Source organism: Sardina pilchardus, chromosome 22, assembly GCF_963854185.1.
Source record: "Sardina pilchardus chromosome 22, fSarPil1.1, whole genome shotgun sequence".
Lineage (NCBI taxonomy): Eukaryota > Metazoa > Chordata > Actinopteri > Clupeiformes > Clupeidae > Sardina > Sardina pilchardus.
Window position 1 is genome coordinate 19,315,541 of NC_085015.1, and position 23,857 is coordinate 19,339,397.

The 23,857-nt window shown below is 46.4% G+C and overlaps 1 protein-coding gene across 2 annotated transcripts; it reads left to right on the forward strand.

Moving 5' to 3' along the window:
* The first annotated feature begins 336 nt into the window (after positions 1-336).
* atp6v0a1b (ATPase H+ transporting V0 subunit a1b) lies at positions 337-23,830 on the forward strand. 2 transcript variants are annotated; one of them, XM_062526822.1, is made up of 22 exons: positions 337-398; positions 1,488-1,640; positions 1,893-1,971; positions 2,089-2,186; positions 2,432-2,560; positions 3,958-4,040; positions 4,755-4,881; positions 4,988-5,070; positions 5,302-5,395; positions 8,252-8,464; positions 8,797-8,947; positions 9,379-9,518; positions 9,941-10,104; positions 10,369-10,459; positions 10,803-10,921; positions 11,262-11,478; positions 12,018-12,125; positions 13,371-13,565; positions 15,645-15,662; positions 17,101-17,218; positions 17,746-17,917; positions 21,562-23,830. In XM_062526822.1, exons 2-22 carry the CDS (start codon positions 1,524-1,526, stop codon positions 21,653-21,655), a joined length of 2,610 nt encoding a protein of 869 aa, XP_062382806.1. In that variant the 5' UTR covers positions 337-398; positions 1,488-1,523; the 3' UTR covers positions 21,656-23,830. The 2 variants fall into 2 exon arrangements, with proteins under 2 accessions (XP_062382806.1, XP_062382807.1); XM_062526823.1 differs by having other exon boundaries at positions 13,458-13,565.
* Positions 23,831-23,857: the final 27 nt, after the last annotated feature.

Consider the following 23,857-nt stretch of genomic DNA (forward strand, 5'->3'; position numbering starts at 1 on the left):
ATTCTCTGTTTACCTCTGGTTCCAAGGTTTTAAAAATGTGTATGGCATGGATTAGGCTACTGTGAAATAGTCTATAACGTTGAAGATTACAATAAAACACCAACACAAGTTAAACAGTCTATGATTCGCCAGTTAGTGTAATCTATGCACTCTATAGTCTACTACATCCTCAGCCTTAAATGGACAAAACACACTATTGTTATTTGTTTCCTCTGGGCATATTTGACATGGACAGACTGCTTTACCTCGAGGCTGATCATGCTTGAATCACACGCTGCCAACTGAGGGAGACGAGAATGTCACATGACCTACGGACCCTCCAATGACGTCACGTTTATTCTACTGTGGAGAGAGAAGCAGCTGGAGCTGAGCCTTGTATATTGAGGATTTCTACAAAGGTAGGAAAAATAATCCATCCTTTGCGAATAGAATTGTATTTAACGATTTTCACATTTGTGTTGTTCTAAAGGTCGCTAATGGGCATGAATTTAATGAAACTCAGTGCAATGAATCTCATCCGTCTGTGATGCTGATGGAAGGATGCTTAATTGCTGCATCCACCGAGGTTTATGCTAGGCAAACGAATGAAAACGGTCGTGATCAGTCCATTTTTTATTTTAACCTCTATATAATCATCCAGAGAAATATTTGGATATACACAGAAAACGGACAGATTTTAATTTTGTAGATCCGCTTGACAGATTTGAGGTGAATCGCTGTCACCTTGCATATTCGTATATGTTCTTATTCTTAACGTGGTAGATGTATTACTTTGCTTATGGCAACTGCTATGTGTGTATGAGTTTATGTTCGCTCAAAATACCCCATCAAATATGTGTATGCATGAGCTGTTAATAGTCCAAGGTAAACACAGACTGTTAATAGTCCAAGGTAAACACGGACCTACCATTGATGTTTTATCATTAGATAAATAACAGTATAACATGACAAACACGGAAATGGATTGTCCTCGTATTTTTCTATGTGGAAGCCGCTTATGGCGATGGTTACTGAAATGATTCAAATCATGGCGTCCTTGAGTCGTGAAGGGCAGTGCGGTAGTCGTGATGCTGATGCTGAGAGCGCTCGGTCTTTCACACGCACTTCCGTCGACATATCACGGATTGCCTACTGTAGGTGGCTGTAGACCTATTCTGCGCATGTGCAAACCCTCGTAGAAACCATCCAAAAAATATGACCAAGGAATCGTTTTATCAATGAATGGAATATGATTATAAAACTATTATCAGGGTCCATCGCAGCCATATTTTTTTAAAAAAAAAACAAAGTAGAATGGTTGAAAATTCAGTGTGCAATGTTTTTTAAAATTTAAAAACACATTCCACAATTACAAATGCATGAATACGTGTTTTGTGCAGGTTTTATGATCTATTGTGCAATTTACATTGTTTAGTATTTTTGTGCATTGTTAAGATGAAATCAGTAATAATCATTCATTATTGTTCCTTATGTCTCCCCTTGTCCAGTTTATTCCTTGTTGTGTGGGCACTCGGTGAGGCATCATGGGGGAGCTGTTCAGGAGTGAGGAGATGACCCTCGCCCAGCTGTTCCTGCAGTCTGAGGCAGCCTACTGCTGCGTCAGTGAACTGGGAGAGCTGGGAATGGTTCAGTTCCGCGACGTGAGTTTCCATCGCTTTTATTCGTCCATTACTCTCAAATATTACTATACTGTGATAGAATGATCTATTCAGCCAAAAAATCTGCTCCGCTTTAACGCTCTCTGATTCAGCTCATTTGTCCATTGCTCTCAAATGATGCTGTACTGTGAAAGACTGGAGTGATCTATTCAGTTCATTTGTACACTACACACTATCATGTTTGTAATACAGTTAATATGAGTTACATATTATATGTCCGTGTGGACTTTATAGTTGAACCCGGACGTGAACGTGTTCCAGAGGAAGTTTGTGAACGAGGTGCGCCGCTGTGAAGAGATGGACAGAAAGCTGAGTAAGTGTGGAACAGAACGGATGGTTAGACCAGCCAATGTGATGAATGCATGATGTGATGAATCCACTATGGTTTTCAGCACATGTTTTCAACGACTGGTGCAATGGTTTTCCCCAGGGTTTGTGGAAAAAGAGATTCGAAAAGCCAACATTCCAACCGTGGACACGGGGGAGAATCCTGAAGTGCCATTCCCAAGAGACATGATTGACCTTGAGGTATCAGCGCAGACATCTGAACTAATAAATGTCATCTAATGTAATTGAATAGAACACTGAACACATTTGTAGCACACATGTACCATGAGTTTGTGTCTGCTAAGTCGTAAGGAGTACCATGTGTTCTTGCGCAAACCTGTGTACAATGAGTGTCTGTCTGCCTGTCTGTCTGTCTTTCTGACTGACTGCATGACTGTCTGCCTGACTGTCTGTCTGACTGTCTGTCTGTCTGTTTGTCTGTCTAGGCCACCTTTGAGAAACTGGAGAATGAGCTGAAGGAGATCAACACTAATCAGGAGGCCTTGAAGAAGAACTTTCTGGAACTGACGGAGCTGAAGCACATCCTCAGGCGTACGCAGCAGTTCTTTGATGAGGTCAGGTCTTCCTTTTCAGCACAGGGCCTGGTAATACAAAGACAACATGAGCACTAGAGCATCCCTGAAATCCCCCACAAAACAGAACTTGCACCGGAATTAACCGTGAAAGACGATTTAACCGTCGAGACTATCTGTCAACAATGGGTGTAACGTTGAACCACTTCTAAAGAAAGGAGTGGTTCCCTTTAGGCAGACTTTACTTTTATATTCATTTTGCTGCTGTTATTTATCTATTTGTTCTCATGGCTTTAATGGCGGTTGATGTAGTGTGTGCTTTTGAAGTGGGTATCATATTGTAATTATAGGCACAGTCAGTTCAGTATTAATATTAAATATGATAATAACAATAATGCTAATAATTTAATGGGGTATTTGCATAATGGCTTTCTAAATGGCGTGCTTCATAATTGTAAAAACAGAAAGGTGTGTATGTGTGCGTGTGTGTGTGTGTGTGTGTGTGTGTGTGCGTGCGTGCGTGCGTGCGTGCATAGGTGGGTGGGTGGATGCTTGTGCGTGTGTGTGTGTGTATTAAAGGTGTATTTTGTGCGGGAAGCTGATATACGAAGTGTTAGGATAGAATACTGGCATGCGGCATTCCTGCAATCTCATGAAACATGATTAGTCCACAGCCATCACCCACCACCACATATGCCATCCCATGCTGTCTCCTCTCCGACGCCACCACCACTCCCATGCACATGGACATCCATTTCAGAGCCCCCCGTTCCATTCTTCTTTCCGTTTAAGCTTGTGGGGGTCACGCTCCTTAATCATGTCTGCTGAAGAAGTATTTTGAAATGACACTACACTGTAAATCTCAGATGTTGTCAGGTTGAGGTTGACAGTTGGCAAATTAATGCATTCCTTCCTACACCCTACATGCACAAACAATTTATACAGTATGGAAATTATTTCTGCCTGTAGCGAAGTTGATGAAATGACATCTGCTAACGAAGCTAGCTACTTTGCTGACCCTCCAGCTTACAGACATTTGAGTCACAGTTGTGGAGATAAATGATGCACTTTTGTATCACTTTATCCTCAGGATTGATCATCACTCTCTCTCTCCTCTCCTCTAATAGTCTTCTTCCATCATATGGTTGTACAGTAGTGGTCTCTCTCTCTGTCGTACACTCTCGACACACTCCCTCTCTCTCTCTCCCTCCCTCTTTCTCATTCTCTCTCTCTCTCTCTCTCACACACACACACGCACACTCACACAAACATACACACACACACACACACACACACACACACACACGCTCACACAAACACTGTGCAACTTGTTCACTCTTTCCTCCCTGTCCCTGCCGCATGCCTGTAATGGGGGGGTGATTAGGCATTTGGTTGGTTTGTAAATTCAGGCTCAATATCATCATCATCACCACCAGCAGATGGAGGATCCCAACCTGCTGGAGGAGTCCTCTTCCCTGCTGGACCCAAGTGAAGCAGGCCGTGGCGCCCCCCTCAGACTGGGGTGAGTACTGCACCTGTCAAACCTTATGTTATGCATGTACTGTATGGAGTCTGTGTATACTGGCACAACTAGAGCACAACACAATTCAATTTGGCATTGTCAGACTACTATCCTGTTCTTTAACTTCAAGAGAACTTCAAAACATTGCACTTTGTTGGAAATTGCCAAACATGATTGTTTTTGGTAATTTATAGTAATTTTCTAATTGTATGCACGTAAAACAAATTAAAGTGCACTTCATTAGTTACCATAAAATGCAATTTAATTTGATGATGATAACACCCCATAATTTTAAAAGTGTTGGATATTACTCATTTTTTGTTTGTTTGTTTTTTTGTCGTGGAAACTGGCTAGTTAAGATGATTATGTAATACCTTGCATGTTTATTATGTTTTTGGCCTTCACAAGGCTTAACCAGAAACAAACATTTTCCAAGCCAGGTATATATGTGTGTAGTTGTTGATCCTAAGGGTGCAAAACCTGTAAATATTTATTGGCTTCATCCAGTGAAGCTTGGCAAAGAATCCCCCCCGCCCTTGTTCACCTTCGGCAAGTGGCCACAGATACAGTAACCAAAGAGGGCATTTTTATTGCATGCAACTCTAGTCCATTGCCTATCTGCGAGCTGTTAAACTATTCCATTGATTCTGAATGAGGGCAGAGTGCATGCATCGATCTGTGGCGCTTCCATGTTGACTCTGATTGATTGTGAAGGTTCGTTGCCGGGGTGATAAACCGTGAGAGGATTCCGACCTTTGAGAGGATGCTGTGGAGAGTGTGTCGCGGAAATGTCTTTTTGAGGCAGGCAGAGATCGAGGATCCCCTTGAGGACCCAGCAACGGTCAGAATTGAATATCAGAATTGGATTTCTGTCTTAAACCACTGCTAGCAAAGCCAAACGCTTAAAATGATACTACATTGTTTTTTTTGTTTTCTTTTTCCTTCAGGGAGACCAAGTCCACAAATCTGTCTTCATCATCTTCTTCCAAGGAGACCAGCTGAAGAACAGGGTGAAGAAGATCTGTGAGGGGTGTGTTTACTCTCGTTGTTCGTGTACACATTTATAGTATTGACAAGCCTACAGTAGGAAAGCAGTCATATCAATGCATCAATGCATGATCGACTACCACAAACCAATTCAGCTTTTCAAGCAAGTCTGGTTAATGAGTATATTGGGATTAAGATTACAGATTAAGATGTTGTTGTTCCTGTCAATGCTGTTGTGCTAAATTCAGCACTGTTGTGTGTTTTTATCGAACAGGTTCAGGGCGTCGCTCTATCCTTGCCCGGAGACGCCGCAGGAGAGGAAGGAGATGGCCGCTGGGGTCAACACCCGCATCGACGACCTCCAAATGGTACAGTCCCTTCACTGAAGCACAGGCGCACAATCCAGACCAATGTGAAAGCTGTTCTGCACCGTGGATGTCCAGTCCCACATTGTGCTGGTGCTATTAGCATTGCTTATGCTTCAGCTCTGTATTATGGAATTGATTGCTCTGTGAGCTGTCATTCCTCTCCCTGTCATTCCATTGTAAACTCCCAGTCATCGAAATAGCTAACCTGCCCACCGTCTCGGGACTCGAAAAAACAAACTGAAAAAGGCTATTGTAAACAGAGAGAGTAACCTACAGCACTCTGCTCATTTCGAGTATAAACACGGCTTGTCCGGCCAGCTTCTAATAGTGGCTATTAGTAATCGTAGCAGTACATCTCTGTCCTTTCAGGCAGGCAACCTGGTGCCTCTTTCGCAAAACGTCCAGGGAACGCAAGACACACTAGGCATGTTCTTTGCCAAAGCAGCATTCCCAGGCTCTGACTCGTCGATGTTGGATCATTTTCAATGGACCTTTTGTGTAGGGGCGTGGTGGGGGTGTAAGTAATATAATGACTCATTTCAATGTCAGACATAGAATTGGACCTGCTATGGAAACAAGATCCCTGCCCGGAGTGCCCGCCCTGCTGTTTTCCAGGCCTGACAATCGATGCCCCCTTAAATTCCTGAGATATGGTCGGCGTGCGTGAGACCGCATGAATTATATCCGCTGAAAAACATTCGGTGACAGGCCAAGCAGGAGGTAGGATGCAAGTTAAAGTGCCTCTATACGCATTTGCCGTGCTACCTCAGTTCACCCCTGTGCAGCGCGTACCAGCGTGAGACATCGGCACTCGTGAGAGAATAGGACTCTGGCGCTGTCTCTCTACCCTCTCCATTAACCTGTGGGGCTAGGAGGGGCTGCTGCTGCTGCTGCTGGCATGGGAACAAAGACGGTGTTTTGGTGAGGAGGCAACATCTCCTTATTAAGCGTGGAAAAGAGGCTTCGGAGTTCCGCTTCTCTCCCTCCGGCCCGAAGATTACAGTGGATCTGCTCTGCTGAATCACACACACGCTGACTCACACACACACACACACACACACACTCACACTCTCAAACACACACAGATATACACACACACACACACACACACACACACTCACTCTCTCTTTCTCTCTGTAGAGGGTTAGAGTGACTAGACTGCCCTGGCTCAAGTGTAATCCTTGGCATCTCTGGGTTAACACCTCTGGGATTCAGTGAGAATCTTTGTCCGAAACATCCAAACATCTCTCTCTCTCTCTCTCTCTGTCTTTCTCTCTATCCCCCCTTTCTCTGTCTTTCTCTCTCTCCCCCACCCTTTCTCTCTCACTCTCTCTCTGTTTTTCTCTCTTTCTCTCCTTCTCTCTCTCTCTCTCTCTCTCTCGGGATCTCGTTGTTCTGTTTTGTTGTTTTGTGCGGCGGTTTTGCTCTCTGTGTCCTTGGGCCCTGGCTGGCTTGTCTTGATCTGCTCCGAGCACCCCTCTCCTCCCCCCAGTTGACTCTCCCTCCAGGCTGTCTTCCTCGTGCGGAAGATGGCGCAGACTGGGTGAGGTGCCAGTGCAGCCCACCCACGGGAGGCTGGCAGGCAGGAGGGCAAGTCAGGTTCATTTAGCACGTGTGTGTGTGAGAGAGTGTGTGTGTTTTTGAGTAAGTATGTGTGTGTGTGTGTGTGTGTGTGTGTGTGTTTTTGAGTAAGCATGTGTTTTTGAGCAAGTGAGTGTGTGTGTGTGTGTGTGTGTGTGTGTGTGTGTGTGTGTGTGTGTGTGTGTGTGTGTGTGTGTGTGTGAGTGTGTGTAATCTCTGGGGTCTGGCAAAAGAAAAAAGAGCAAAGTGATGAAATGAAACTCCATTAGCCAGCCCCTGAAGGAAACACCTTTTAAGCAACGCTGTTAGCGTTAGAGTCACCATGTACCTGCACTGTGATCCATGTTGCTGTGTGGGGACGTACTGTAGGGACAGACAGACTTTTATGGTCGTAATTTCCTCAACACTGGAGAGACAAAACAGACTCAGCTGTCACTAAGTTCCATTCTCTGGACTTGAACTCTTTGTGGTCACTGATTTCCAAAAGCATTTTTTCTCAGAGTGTGCAGAACAACTTGTTGAGTCGCCATATTTCCCTCATCGCTCAGCCTTAATGAAGAGGGAAAAGAGAGATAACATTATTTGTGGGACTGCATACCTTTTTTCTGATGATATATCATGTTTCCTCAGTCTGTCTTAGGGCTGTCAAATTCTGTAAAAATAGCTCTCAAATACATGTAACCAAAAGAACACTTAATCAGTCATCCAATGGGAACTATTTGTGAAACTTTTATCAGTTAGACAGTACTGTCGTGAATCATAAAGGCCTAAATCAAACAGACTGTAGAACTAATACACATTGAAAATAGAGCAAATCATAGAATTTAGTCATCCTTCTAAGTAGATAGCACAAATATAATGGTACATAGTGGCTGGTAGGCTAGTTACATTGTGCTGTAGCTCTAGCTTTGTTGTTGAGGTTAATACCATAGATATTGTAAAGCTTTGCCTATTAGAAATCGTTCTAAAACGGATAGTTCTGGTCCTTGATTATGATTGACTGAATTGCGTTCCATGCCGTTGTAAATTCCAGCATAACCACACACCTTGACCGCATTTCTTTCTATAATAATGTGCTACCACAACTAGCACAAAAGTTTAGAGTAGCTGCGTCTCATTGTTGCATGGCAACCATTCATATGGAGGGCATATATTTCTTGACGGAAGAATGATTATCTATTAATTGTTTACCATCACCTGTGCTCTTATCAGTGTTAGAGCAGTGGTGTGGTACTTTAGTCTGACCTGACATCGTCCCCTTTTGTGTGTGTGTAGGTGTTGAACCAGACAGAGGACCATCGCCAGCGAGTCCTGCAGGCGGCGTCCAAGACCATGAGGGTGTGGTTCATCAAGGTGAGGAAGATGAAGGCCATCTACCACACCCTGAACCTCTGCAACATCGACGTCACGCAGAAGTGTCTCATCGCCGAGGTCTGGTGCCCCGTCTCCGACCTGGACTCCATCCAGTTTGCCCTCCGCAGGGGAACGGTGAGTGGGCAGATGTAGACACACACACACACACACGCACACACACACACACACACACACACACACTGCAGAGGGCAAACTCTATCCAGTTTGCCCTCCGCAGAGGAACGGTGAGTTGGCAGATGTAGACAGACACACACACACACACACATACACAGAGAGAGATTATACACAGTTAATGGATTTCCTGTATAAATAGTTTGCATGAACAATGCACGAGATTGAAAAGAAAGATTGTGTTGCGGGGGAGAATGTGTAAATATGAATGAGAAAAGTGAAGCGTGTAAGAGTGACCCCTGACCTCTAACTTCCTGTTCGCTGTGGCCCTCCAGGAGAGGAGTGGCTCCACCGTCCCGTCTATCCTCAACAGGATGCAGACCAAGCAGACTCCTCCCACCTTCAACAAGACCAACAAGTTCACCTCTGGCTTCCAGAATATCGTTGATGCTTACGGCATTGGCACCTATCGTGAGATTAATCCAGGTATAACACACCCAAAATCTGTGTACCGGTAATCACTGTAGCCCTGTACATAAAAGTTTACATGTTAAAATGCCTAAAGGAGACATAGAATGGAAACCATTTTGTCTTGATTTTCATGAATTAGGAGAGGTTGTGCATTACCAAAGAGCTGTCATGAACATGCGGCATAGGAAAATCTTAAACTTAGAAATAGCCTCTAAAAAATGGGCGAATTAGAACAAACCCTACTTGTGATGTCAGTTATCGCCATATAAGTAAGTAAAAATAAGCCATTGAAGTTCAGTTGTCCAAACGGACCGTTTCCACACCCAGCCTAAATAGGTTTTTATTGGGCTTGTAAAATTGTGATTGAGTTTATTTTTTGCAGTGCCATTTGCAGATGTTGTCTAGATGTTGTTGTTTGTGACTGTGCTTATGTGCTCCTGTGGTAGCCCCCTACACCATCATCACCTTCCCATTCCTGTTTGCGGTGATGTTCGGAGACATGGGCCACGGCGCACTGATGACCTGCGCTGCCCTCTACCTGGTCATCAGGGAGAGCCGTCTCCTCTCCCAGAAGAGTGACAACGAGGTGGGTGACCGGCCGCCGGGATAAGGAGTGGCTCAGCCAAGACAGAGAATTCACACCGCGCTGGCGGGCACTCTATTACAGAAGCAAAGCCGGTTTGAGTAAGATTCGGACAGTTTAAAGTTGTGCCGAAGAGTGCATAAATATTAATGTTGAGTTTATAAACCTGGCTAAAGTTAGATTTTTAGAATTGTAGAGCCATTTTACTTACTCCTAGAATAAACTTTGTTCGTGTCCATGTTTACATAGGCATAACTCAGTCAAAACCACGTAGGTGTGCTGGTTAAAAAAAAAAACTTGGCTGTAGCACGGTGAAGAGACATTCCAAACGTGTGTCAAAATAAAAATGTTCGTCATTAAAATTCACATTATCGTACAACGTGACATTAAACAACTTCACTTGCTCTTCTCATCCCTCTCTCCAGATGTTCAACATGGTGTTTGCTGGTCGATATATCATCCTGTTGATGGGGATCTTCTCCGTCTACACTGGGGTCATCTATAACGACTGCTTCTCCAAGTCCCTCAACATGTTTGGCTCTGGCTGGAGTGTGAGGCCCATGTTTGGACCCAAGGGAGCTAACTGGTCGTACGTACAGTAGAACCACTCACTTGACTGACAGCCCTCATCAATTAATTATTGGATAGATAAATCAAAAACCTAAATTAAAGACTGAAATGATAAGCCAATATTTGCTGCAACACTGCATTCATTTATATGTAGAGGCAAAGATGGATGGTCATACATTATTAAATAATCATTATTTTTTAATCTTCTATTTACCATCTGTAAGATCAAGTAGCCCTCCATTCTGGTGTGTCCTGATGTTGAGGTGGGCTTGTCTGTGTGCAGGTTCGACACGCTGGACAACAACGCAGTCCTGCAGCTCGACCCAGCCATACCAGGTGTCTTCGGGGGCCCCTACCCGCTGGGCATCGACCCCGTAAGTACCAGTCCGCAGATTCCAACTCTGCCTGGCATGATCCTAGCCCAAGCGCAGGCAGGCCCCGGGCCTGGCACAACAAGGGAGGCAGGCTTGCCTTGCCCCGTAACGAGGGCCTGGTATGTCATGCCCGATTGGCACTCAGTAATTACCAAACACAAATACGCCTTATGTCTCACTCTGGCTCCGGCGTACCTGGACGGATTATTCAGCTGCGCTTTATGAGGACGGCGGGCAGCTGAAACGGAGCGATGGGGATAATTAGAGTGGAAAATCTGACCTCTTGTTCTCCGCGTTTCCTTTCCTCCTCCTCCGCTCGCTCGCTTCTCCGCTTTCTCCGCAGATCTGGAACATCGCCACCAACAAGCTGACCTTCCTGAACTCGTTCAAGATGAAGATGTCCGTCATCCTCGGGGTCGTCCACATGCTGTTTGGGGTCTCGCTCAGTCTCTTCAACCACCTGTAGGTCACTCCCACCATCTGGCCAGTGTCCTCCTTTTGTGAATGAGTCTATTGATTATGGCCATGTCTTTTGCATGTTTCCAACTCATTAACAAGAACAGAATAAAATGCATTTTAATTAATTATGTTGTTACTAACTCTACATAATGCATGCCAACACTATGTAACATAACCTTACGTGACCTAATAATGTGATGTAACTTAACATGATATTATTGCACAATGACTCAAGGTGACTTGAGCTTTGAAGCTTCCAGTCTGTGTCTAACTGTCATGTAAGCAAAACAAAAACAATTCTTCAAATACCGGTACTCAGTAGATCTCTTGATCTCTTGTTCAGGTACTTCAAGAAGCCTCTGAACATCTTCCTGGGCTTCATCCCAGAGATCGTGTTCATGAGCAGTCTGTTTGGCTACCTCATCCTCCTCATCTTCTACAAGTGGACAGCCTACGATGCCACGACCTCCAAAGATGCCCCTAGCCTCCTCATTGCCTTCATCAACATGTGTCTGTTCAATTACAATGATCCCACCAACAAACCCCTGTATCGAGGACAGGTAGCTGCATGCACAAACACACACACAGACAGACAGACACTCACACCTATGCACACATGCACTTGCACATACTGTACACATACACATACTGTACACATACACATACACATACACATACACATACACAAATACAGATACACAAATACACAAATACACAAAAACAAACACTCACAAACACATTCACAAACATATAAAAAAGTGGAAAATGTATCTGTACATAGCTACTGTAATTTCAGATGGCACACAGATGCATGCTATTTTCCTCAGAGTTACTCCTCTGTGTGTGTGTGTATGTGTGTGTGCGTGCCTGTGTGTGTCTGTATGTCTTTGTTTATGTGTCTTTGTGTGTGCATATGTGTGTCTGTGTCTGTGTCTGTGTGTCTGTGCCTGTGTGTGTGCGTGTGCGTGTGCGTGTGCGTGTGTGTCTTTGTGTGTCTTTGTGTGTCTTTGTTTATGTGTCTTTGTGTTTGTGTGTCTTTGTTTGTGTGTGTGTGTGTATGTGTGTGTGTGTGTGTGTGTGTGTGCGTGTGTGTGTGTAGACAGGGATCCAGGTTCTGCTGGTGTTGATAGCTCTGGCCTGTGTGCCATGCATGCTGGTGGTGAAGACCCTGGTGCTGCGTCGTCAGCACCTCTGGAAGAAGCACCTGGTAGGTCCCCGCCACCGCCGCCATTGCCGCCTGAGAATTCTGTAACCTTTTTTCTTTTCTTTTCCTTTTCCTACTCAGAATTCTTCCTCTCAGCCTCGCCACTGGAGACCAGCTGTGCCTGCTCGCTTTTAGCTGAAGTTAGTCTCTCAAGAGTGCTCTCATTTGGATTCGAGGACAATTGACAATTGAACTCACCTCACTAAACAGAGCATCTCTTTAGCAAAGTAATGCGTTGAGAGATGCAAAAGACTTACCATTGAATTGAGATCACTTTTTTTTGTACGTTTCTGTACATTGCATCTCTAGAAACTGCATTACTGTAAATGGTTTTGCACACAATGTCTTCTCTCTGTTCTGTAGACTCCCGTGAACCTAAGGGACTAGATCTTTGTGTACACTGGAGTAAATGTTTATTGTTGTTGTTTGTTTGTTGATGCCACGTAGAGCCTGCCACGAGCCACAGCAAAGTGAAACGATCTGTTTACTTTGCCAGTTAATACACTCAATGTATAGATGCTTGCTGTAGAATGTAAACAACTTACATGCATGCATAATGTTTGAATATTTGAAACTTTGATTTGAGTTATATTTTTGTTAAATAATTCATTGGCTTTGATTGGGCTCAATGCGGCACCTACCAAATACTGTGTATATTGGAAAAGGGAGTGGCCAGACCTGGTTCTGATGGGCTGGGGTGAATGCGGGTTTTTGTCTTGCTTATTGACTAGCCACTAGGCTCAAGTTCAGCAGGCTACAATAGCATTGTTTGTAGTGAACACATCAACATTTATTTCTTCCATTTTTTCATTGGTTTATATAATATGTGGTCTTCTGTCTAGCATGCTCTAATGCATGCAGCAATAGCATGCCATCATTGTGCACTGTCCACATGTGTAACTTAGTCTCTTTTAAAATATAAAATTATTGATAGCTAATTAGGTAACTCACTTTAAAATGTTATCCTTTGGATTATGTTGTCTGTTAATCCGAGAATAAATCAAATTAAAAAATCAAAACTAATTCCAGATAATCCAGTTAAAGGAAAAGCTTGCTGTGTTGAGCCTAGTAGTCCTGGTTGGACCTGCAGGCACCAGGAAGCCCTGAGATCCAGCTTTGGCCACCCCGTTAGTGCTTTTGAGCTGAGCGTGACGTATTTGGAAGGTGCCTCAGGGGGGGCCGACTTTAACTGGTTTGTGGCTCGCGGCGTGCTCTCAGCCAAACAGAACTTGTGGATTTTGTATTTAGTCCCAGATGAGGGAAGCAGGCCCCGCTGAGAATCTAGAAACTTTAGAGCAGACAGGCACGACCTCACCCACCGGACTCACCCAACAGGGCACGCAGAAATTCGGAGGGGTGCGGGTCGGCAACGGGCCCACGGAGGACGAGGCCGAGATCATCGAGCACGACCAGCTCTCCCAGCACTCCGAGGAGGGAGACGAGGTGAGGAAGGCCCCGGGGCCGTGCAAGGGGTGGGGCGAGCATGAGGCGTTGCCGTGGAGGCCTGGTGCTGATGAGAGTGGACCATCATCCGTCATTCCACTTCCATCGCACAGCCACTCCCCGTTCATCCCTCCATTTCCTGTCACACTGTCATTCTGATCATCTAAAAATCTGTTGCATGTGGGGTAAGACTACTTTTAAGTATATTATTGGGGGTTGTTTTGCCTTAATTATGTAAGACAATGAAGGAGCTGACAGGAAGCAAATGGGTGAGAGAGAGATGGGGCGGGATCGGGAATTAACCCGGGTCGGTCTCGAACCCGAGTCCCTGTGGGCACACGGACCCAGATGTTGTACAGGCGCATTAGCCAATTGCACCACTGCACCCCCTACTTTGTTTTGACTGGCAGGAGTAAGGGGGTGGGTTAGCTGAGCTCTGAGCAAGATTTAGACTTTTTCATCGTCATGTCAGGTTTTCCACATGCGCACATATGAGGGAAGGGAGAGAAGTGAACAAGAGGCCAGAGCCAAAGTTCACAGAGAGGCTGGCCCACTCGGTCGACTCCGATGAAGGAATGTTTCAGCTGGACAGAACCCGCGCGTCGGTTTTGATGGAACACATTTGTGGGTACAGGGGAGTGTGGAGTGTGTGGTCCAAGCTGTGGGGGTCTCCCAAGGGCTACATGCTCTCTGTGTGAGCTGCCTCATCTGTAGTATCAGCCAGCGAGCCTCTGCTCTTTCTCTTTCTTTCTCTCTCTCTCTCTCTAATGACCCTCTGCTCTTTCTCTCTGTCTCTCTCTCTCTCTCTCTCTCTCTTTTTCTCTCTCACTCTTTTTCTCTCTCTCTCTCTCTGTCTCTCTCTCTTTTTCTCTTTCACTCTGTTTCTCTCTCTGTCTCTCTCTCCTTTTCTCTCTCACTCTGTATCTCTTTCTCTCTCTCTTTCTTTCTTTCTCTCTCTCCCTAATGAGTCTGTCCACCCTGTGCTCATCAGATCAGCCCCCTCCTCTTTGACAGATGTGCCATTAGGAAAGAGCCTCCCCCCCAACCCCCCCACGGGCAAGGTTAGATAAAGATAGCGTTCCTGTGTACACGTTCGTTTTAACGGCTATTTATTTTGACATCTTCATTTCCATCACGGTGTCATCATTGCCTTCATTATCACCACTGCCTCTTTGAGAGCTCGGTGCCAAACACTCTACTGTTGCCAACTCACTTCAGGCTGTTTTTGGATGTTGAGGAAGAGGGGATGAGGGGGGGGTTTCGGGGGGGGGGAGAGATGGGAAGGAGGGAGAGAGTGAGTGAGAGAGAGATGGAGTGACAGGGAGAGATAAGAAAAAGGGTTTTTCCATTTCACGTTCAGCCGAAGGGTGATGTAAACAGCGCAGAAACTCCACACCGCCGCCGCTCTCGCTTCTCTGTAAACACTCCACGCCAGGCGCTGGAATCTGGAAAATATTTTTTTCGTCTTCGCTCGCTCGTAGCCCAAAGGGGTGTCTGTGTGTGTGCGTGGAGGAGTGAAGGCTGGTGTGTGTGTGTGTGGGGGGGGGGGGGTGTGGGGGGGGTGATGGAGCTTTGGGCTGTGCCCCACGAGGGCTAGTGTGTTATGGTTATCCATCCGGCCCCACTAAGCTGTTCTGTGTGATGACTGAGGGCGCTCAGCTGCCCCATCACTGTCACCTTAACTGACAACAGGAGCAGACCTGGCAACCGTTGAAACAGATGTCTCCTCCGAATGTGAGTTGGCAAGTGGGATCCGCTGCAAAGCAGAAATACCGTAGAATAATAATATAGGAACATCACCTGTTGGGAGGACTTGGCTCGGGGGAAACACGCATAGTTTATTTTCTTTTTAGAAAACGATTTGGTTGGCGTTCTCACCGGGGCATCTAATTTAAGTTTTAGCGGATGGAAACAGCTGCCAAGACGTAATGGTGTGTTTTAGTCATAGACTAAATGCTTCGAGTCTATCAGTGTGATTAAGGCAGATAACTCCCACTGACTCCCTGTGCTTCACTGTTGTCATGACAACAACACACTCTGGATACTAACACACATCCTTTAACTCTGTTTGCTTTCAAGCACGCTGAGGAGGAACCGGTAAGTCAGACATGCATGTTCATGACGTGTGCATGCATTTCTTTGTGTGTATGTGTTTGTGTGTGTGTGGTGTGCATGTGTGTCTCTGTGTGTGTGTGTACGTGTGTGTGTGTGTGTGTGTGTGTGTGTGTGTGTGTGTGTGTGTGTGTGTGTGTGTCTGTGTGTCTGTGTGTGTGTGTGTCTGTGTGTGTCTCAGTGTGTGTGTGTGTGTGTGTCTCTGTTTGTGTATTTGCGTGTGATTGCATTTATGATGGTGGTAGATAGCCTGCCCGAGCTTTGCCAACTTCAAGGGCCCTCCTTGCGTGAGATGGAGTGCTCCATCTGAACTCTTAAGGATAAGCTTTGCCGTCAGTGGAAAACAGTGCAATGCGATGGCATTCGAGAGACCTGAAATTGTCTGCGAGAGCTTTGAATCATGAGAGTTGGCAAGCCTGGTAGTACAGCATGATTGGAATGGGTATTTTATGCAATATAAATCATGTGTAGATAAGGGCAGCGCGCTCTTACACTGACTCACTGTGAAGTGCTGGTGAGCTTCGTTGTGGTTCCTGCGATTGTTTGGAGTCGAGCGTCACAATGCAAATTCCACAGGAATACTTGTCCGTCGCAACGCGTCACTTCGCTCTGTTCACGGCCGTAACTGTGCTCCCTCCGCTTCTATGGAGAACAATGTGGGCATGATCTCACTGTTTTTCCACAGTTCACACACACACACACACACACACACACACACACACAATGTCTCATACACATACAAACATTCTCACTCTAATGTCTACAGCACATGAGACAAAAGGCTTAGATGGAAAGGGGAAACCTGTGTTCTGCCAAACTAAATCACACACACACACACACACACAGTCACACACGCGGGCGTGCACACACACACACACACACACACACACACACACACACACACACACACACAGTCACACACACACACACACACACACACACACACACACATACACAAGTCACATACACCTCCACACACACAACTACCTCCACACACACACACACACACACCTCCAAACACACACACACACACACAGATGTTTAGTATGTTTACATAACTTGCTAAGGGCTGCACAAGTGTTGTAAGTCATTACCTTGAAGCAGGGCGGTCGGGGCTCGTTATCACCGGGGTCAAGGCGGGAACAGGAAGGCATGAGCGACCCTGTGTTAAGAGAGCCATTGTGTTCACCCCTAATGAGGCGCATTAGACATCGGGCCACTGATACGCGCTCCAAAGGAAGGCTAGCATGGAAAGAACAAGAGACGGCTCTCCGGCAAAGAAAGAGAATGCTCTCGTTCTCTTTCCATGTACTCTTTGTCTCTTTCTCTCTCTCTCTCTCTGTCTTTCTCTTTTTCACACTCACTCACTCTTTTTCTTTTTCTTTCTCTCTCTCTCTCTCTCTCTCTCTCTCTCTCTCTGCAGTTTGACTTTGGGGATATGGCAGTGCATCAGGCCATTCACACTATAGAGTACTGCCTGGGCTGCATCTCCAACACAGCATCCTACCTGCGCCTGTGGGCTCTCAGTCTGGCACATGCCCGTAAGCTAAACAGACACACACACACACACACACACACACACACACACACACACACACACACACACACAATGGTCATGCATGTACACACACATCACATGAAAACATGAAAAAACAAACACAGAGACACACAAACAGCAAAAGTACATACCAATAGGTTTCGACCTTGTACACACACAAGCACAAAAATATACACATCTTGCAAATTATGCCCGTTCTATACATTAGAAGTGATAGTAATAACTAAGTTATGCCAAGTTCTGTACATTATCACTCAGTATCACACACATACATGTACTACAAGCCCCCCCATCCAACAAACACACACACACACAAACCCTCCTGCATCCACTCCAAAACATAAGCACCAGTTCCTATAGTTAAATAATTATTACTGAGCATGTGATCCTAGTGAATCGTGAACACTATAAATGAGAAATTTACTATAATGTTACTACACATTTACTCATTTCTCCCTTGCCCTCACTGTGTTCTCTCTCTCCCTCTCTCTCTCTGTTTCTCTCTCTCAGAGCTGTCGGAGGTGCTGTGGGGCATGGTGATGCATCTGGGTCTCTCCTCGCGCAGTGGGGGCGGATTCTTTGGCCTGACCATCATTTTCTCGGCCTTCGCCACGCTCACCGTGTGTATCCTGCTCATCATGGAGGGGCTCTCTGCATTCCTGCATGCTCTGCGTCTGCACTGGTGAGCATACACACACACACAAACACACACACATGCACACATATGTGTGCGCACACACACACATACACACACATGTGTATACACATACACATACACACACATACACACACACACACACACCCACACATGCACACATATGTGCGCGCACACATACACATACACACACGTGTATACACATACACATACACACACATACATACACACACACACACACACACACATACGTGTGCTCACACCCACACATACTCACCCACACCCATACATACACACACACAAATACACACACACACACTGATAGGAACAGTCTGCCTTCTTTCACCTGCTAATCCTCCTCCGGTAAATAGACAGGGTGGAGGTACCTGGTACCACTATCTGTACAGGGCGTGCTGTGCAGAGCCCGCAAATTTTTAAGACTCACACATCATAACAGTAAATCACGGGCGGGTGCCAGTGTGATACGGCAACATTAACAACTATGTTCAACCACAGCATGGCACAGCCATCCCCTTTGTATTATTACTCTCTGTGTTGTTGTGAAATGCTCACCCCCCAAAAACACATTTTGGAAAAAGAAGAAACAAGGTCGAAGACAGTTCCTGCCACACACAGACTCAAACAACTGTCACTCTGCGAAAATGGATGATCTTTAATAAGGCGAGGCGTGCGCTCGTACTCGTACTCGCGCACCTGTGGGAGAGATAAGCGCTCTGGAAAAACACCTGGAGCCTGGGAGGAGAGGCGTGCGCTGGAAGTGTCCCTGGGGATTGTGTAACGCGGAGAGAGTCGTTAAACAAGGGCTGGAGGTTTGCTTGTAGGGCACTGCGCTGGCGAGCACCCAGCACTCGTACGTGCGTGCATTGGTGTGTGTGTGTGTGTGTGTGTGTGTGTGTTTTTTGAGTGTTTTTTTGTATGTTTTTCTCGGCGGTGTGAGGGAGGGAGTATTTATATTCGTAGACTTTCCCTTGCAGACACAGACGGACATCTGAACACACAGACACACACACACAAACACACACACACAGGACTAATAAACAGCTTACCTCATCCAGTACATCTGACGTGACCGGTCCCCTGAGTGGTCACTCTGGGACGGCCCGGCTGAATGGATTCTGTGTCCGATGCCAGGCAGGTTTGTCAACACCAGTGTTTTTTAGCCGTTGCCTCTGCTGGCTGCCTGGGTGCTCCCAGCTGCTGTTTACGGCAGGCTTACCCAAGGGTGAGCTTGTTCCTACAGCTCGTCACCAACCTTCCCGTCTTCCTCCAGTGAAAAACACACAAAGGGAGCTTAAGTTTCCACCCAGGCGCAGGCTCCGAACATGATAGCCTGGCATGTCAGTGGAAAAGGAGAAAGGTGTGTGACAGGTCGTCACGGTAATGAGAAATGGGATATAGGAGAAAGTGAGCAACGTCGGAGAGATCTTCCTGTTGGGAAAGGGAGGAAAAAAGAACAGAGAACGAAAATGAATTGCATCAAAGAGAGCAAAGTCAGCGTCGCTTTGAGAGTTCATGTTTTTCTAGAAAACACCGGCTCTTTAGGGAGGGAAGTGCAGAGAATGGGTGCCTAGCGAGAGGAAGAGGAAGTGACCTCGTAGGAGCGCCTCTGGTGGTGCATTGTGCTGGCCCGGGGCGGCGGGCTGATTCCGAGGGACACGTATGTGCGCTCCTCCTCGGGGTCTCCCTCCTGGACGCTCCCCCCCATCCCCCCCCCCCTCCCCCCTGGACGCCACCCTGTCCTGGACTGGAAAGGCTTTCCCCACCGCAGGGCTGCATCAGTGGAAACTCTGAGTGCGGCTGTCATCTCACCCATGACCTTCCCTCTTGACACACTGATGTGATCAGTGATCACACACACACACACACACACACACAGACACACACACACACACACAGACACACACACACACAGACACACACACACACACACACACACATACCCATGCACAATCCTCAAATACACACTCTCTCCTTCGCTGTATTTCTCCACACACACACACACACACACACACACACAGACACACACACACACACATACACACACTCTCTCACGCTATGATACAGATGCGTGAAGGACGTGATGTGTCCTTTTCCTTCATTCCTACGCTCCGACTGTGGAAAGATAAATGTGAATCCCGTTTTTTTCCCCTCTTCTTCCTCCACCCCTTGTTTAAACCTCTCTCTCTCTCTTCAGTTAAATATTTGCCACGGCAGTGAGACATTCCACTGTTCTTAACATGTTTCCTTCCACTCATACACACACACACACAGCCAAGGACACACAAACATACACACACACACACACACATATATATGCACTATACTTCCAGATGGTAGCGCGATCCTATCTCTTGTTACTTCATGTTACAACAGCCATGCGGATGAGGGTGGATTCACACCTATAAAAACACATGATGGAAACCCCCCCCCATACACACACACACACACACACACACACACACACACACACACAGAGATTATGATGAGTCTGTGACCTCTCTTTTCAGGAGAAGCAAGTGTATCGCCTCCCAGGGGTTTAGGCTCTCTTGAAACTAACTCATGCAGACACCCTGCTCTTAAATAGAACACTCACAACTAACAAAAACACTCAAAGTGCTCGGTACAGTGCGTCGCCATGGGAGGGTAAACACTCCCCTGACGTGTCATATTAAAAGTCCTCGCAGGCCTTCCTCTTCAGAACTGTGGGCCTTGTTGAGATCTAAGAGGGGAACGCTCTGCTCTGCTCTGCTCGTCTCCTGTGATGCCTGTAGGACTGAAAGCACACACATGTGGCAGGCGCTGTTAACACACAAGTTCGGTGGGGAGACAGTTTGCGTTTGTTCAGACGGCGCGGAAATGTTTGAGCTCGGTGCTTTTCCACCGTCCCTCGCCCAGGCCTCTTCCATTCTTGTCACCTGGCAACAGAGCGCCGGGCGGGGAGAGGAGACGAACCCCGGGGTCAGCAGGCGCGTCCAACGCCAGCGCCAGCAGGCCACTCGCACTCTGTGAATGTTGAGGTTGTCTAAGCACTCTTTATTAAGTGGGTGTCACAGACTGTATGCCAGTTTGTGTCAATGCTGTGTGGTTTAAATTGTGGTCGTGAGTGTGTGTGTGTGTGTGTGTGTGTGAGAGAGTGTGTGTGCGTGTGTGTGTGTGTGTGTGTGTGTGTGTGTGTGTGAGTGTGTGAGTGTGTGTGTGTGTGAGTGTGTGTGTGTGTGTGTGTGTGTGTGTGTGTGTGTGTGTGTGTGTGAGTGTGTGCACGTGTGTGTGTGTGAGTGAGAGAGAGAGGGAGAGTGTGTATGTGTGCGTGTATTGGTTTGTGTTTATCTGTGGTCAGGCATCTGGCCATTTAACGGCCTAGCAGGAATTGTTGCTTGTAAACCCTGTAATGTGGGCTAAAGGAGGGCAAGATTCCTTAATATGGAAATCAAAACCCTCCACCTGGAATGTCCCATCACTCCGATCTGATCTAGCAGCGCATTTGCGGTGTGTGCCCCTCAAGGTAGAAGCCTGAGACCCGTCCGAGGGAGCTGCTTTTGTCTCGATAGTAGCCTGTTTATTTATTGGCTGGAGTCCTGCGACGATAGCTATCACAGATGTTTGCGCTTGACGTTTATCTCCTCTTCCTTTTCTTCCTCTCCCGCGTCCAGGGTGGAGTTCCAGAACAAGTTCTACGTGGGACAGGGCTTCAAGTTCGTGCCCTTCTCCTTCGAGAGCATCCTGGAGGGCCGCTTCGACGAATGAGGACTCTGCGGCGCTGGAGAATATCAGCTGTCCCAGTAGACGCCTCTGCATGCTCTCTCCCAGTCAGCCGTCCTGTGGTGTACCCAGTGGAGCCTCTTGTGAAATGTGTGTGTGTGTGTGTGTGTGGATGGATGGGTGTGTGTGTGTGTGTGTGTGTGTGTGTGTGTGTATATTTGTGCGTGCTCTCTCCCGGTAGTTTGGAGCTGTTCACGGTAACCCCTTGACCTGCAGACACCCCCGCCGTCGGTCATTTTTGCCAGATGTTTGAGATGTTCGGTTTTCTGCGATCTCTCCTGCTGATCCCTCTCTCGTAGACACACATGCTGGTCAGTGTTTGGTGAAGTGTTTGGCAGGAGGATTTGAAATGAAAAGTGGACATGCAAGGAGAAAACAAAGTTACGCTTTAACATGACCCAGGTCATGGAGGAGATACCACTGGAAATATTTGGGATTCTTCAAAAGGGGTTTAGATCATTCCTCCCACTCATCTAGTTAATAACTCAGCCAATCAGATCCTGGGATCCCGCATGATGAAAGGCCCGACAAGGGTGAGTTAGTGCACCTCGCTAGTCTGCTCACTTTTAAATGAGCTCTGGTCTTGGCAGAGCGGGTCATGTTGTTCTTGAATCGTGCCGTGTTTTTTTGGGGTCCTGGAAAACCGCATGATTCATCCCACTGTGCGGGAACGAGGGTAACGACAGATGGAACGGAAGAGGCCGCAACAGAGTGCCAGTAGACAGATTAGAGCGTCCAGCGTGTAGAGGTCCGCGCTACCAGTGTGTGTCGCCTGACAACAGAATGGGATGGTAACGGCGACAGTCACACTAACACATATGCAGTGTCAGGGATTCCCCCTCCTGATTCACTTTTTCCTGCCGTTCCTTGCCATTGTGGTTCTTCACAGACTGTTACTGTTGGATAGATGCACAGCTGGGGAGGGTGTGGGGGGGGGGGAATCAAAGCAGATGTTTCCTTTGTCAAAGGTATTACCTAATTGCAATGGAGTGTGGTGCCTGTGCATGTCTGTGAGAGGATCTACATGACATGGTGTGTGTTGGGGCAGGATCGCTGGCAGGGCTGGGGTAATACACACCTGCCTAATAGTGAAAGGAGCGAGTCTGACCTGTAGCAGTTTTCCATTAGACCCGCAAAGCTGTTCAGATTTCAAAGATTGTGCCAGCTCCGTTTTTTTGGTCATTTGCAGTAACAGTGCCCTCTAGTGGGCACATTCAATACAGACATGATACTCCAGGTGGGCAACTGACTCTGGTAGTCTGGTAGTCTCACTGACATATCTGGAATCTAGAAGTGAGCCTAATGCATCTTGACATAATGATATAGGGCAGTTTTTTTTTAGCAGTTTTGCCAGGCAATTACAGAACTGGGCCCTATGGCTGTGACTGGCTGATGAAAGGTATCCAGGAAGATATGTCCCTCATCATCTAAGGGGAAGTATAATAACATCATTCTTATAAGCATTGCTCAATGTAGTTCCTCTGTGTATCATCCCCTTTATATGTGGAGGAAACAGATACCTAAAACATACAGGTTAGATGAAGACATAGCAGGTGTGCATAACAGGTCTTTTACTTCACACACATATGGCCATCAAGAGACACTGATCTCATGCAATCATATCTATTAGCATACAACACAGCGCACATTATAGTGATGGTGTAATAGCCCTGAATATCTGATGGGGGAGTTAGGAGATTGTGTAATTGTTGACAAGTTCCTGTGACAAGTCATTTTGTTGTACATTTAGATTAAGGTAGTGTGAATTCCCTCTGTCGTGGCGGTTTTTAGCAGTTCTCAATAAGACAACATATCTAATCATGTGAAATGTGGTAGATGTTTTTTTATTGTCCCTGCTTCTGTTTACAGAGTGATACGATATGTTTGTATTTTAAGTCGGCGTGAACATTGAAGGTGATGACTTGTCACTGGTGTTCCTGCAGACATGTGTGAGTGTGTGTGTGTGTGTGTGTGTGTGTGTGTGTGTGTGTGTGTGCATGTGTGTGTTGTTGCAAGAGGGGACCTCCCTGAAAATGGAAGACATTGTGACATGTTCTGACTCCAGTTTGCACTTTGTTGTACGGTGTGTGTTTTGCTCTGTCCTTTGTGAATCACAAACTGTTTGTGAACCCTCTCAATAAACTACAGCTGCTGGGACAATATCCGTCTCCGTGCCTTCCTCTTCCT

Coding starts and splice junctions, on each gene's coding strand:
- atp6v0a1b (XM_062526822.1), top strand. CDS start 1,524: ATGGGGGAGCTGTTCAGGAGTGAGGAGATGACCCTCGCCCAGCTGTTC. Junction 10,922..11,261: donor CTCAGTCTCTTCAACCACCT/GTAGGTCACTCC, acceptor TCTCTTGTTCAG/GTACTTCAAGAAGCCTCTGA. Junction 17,918..21,561: donor CATGCTCTGCGTCTGCACTG/GTGAGCATACAC, acceptor TCCCGCGTCCAG/GGTGGAGTTCCAGAACAAGT.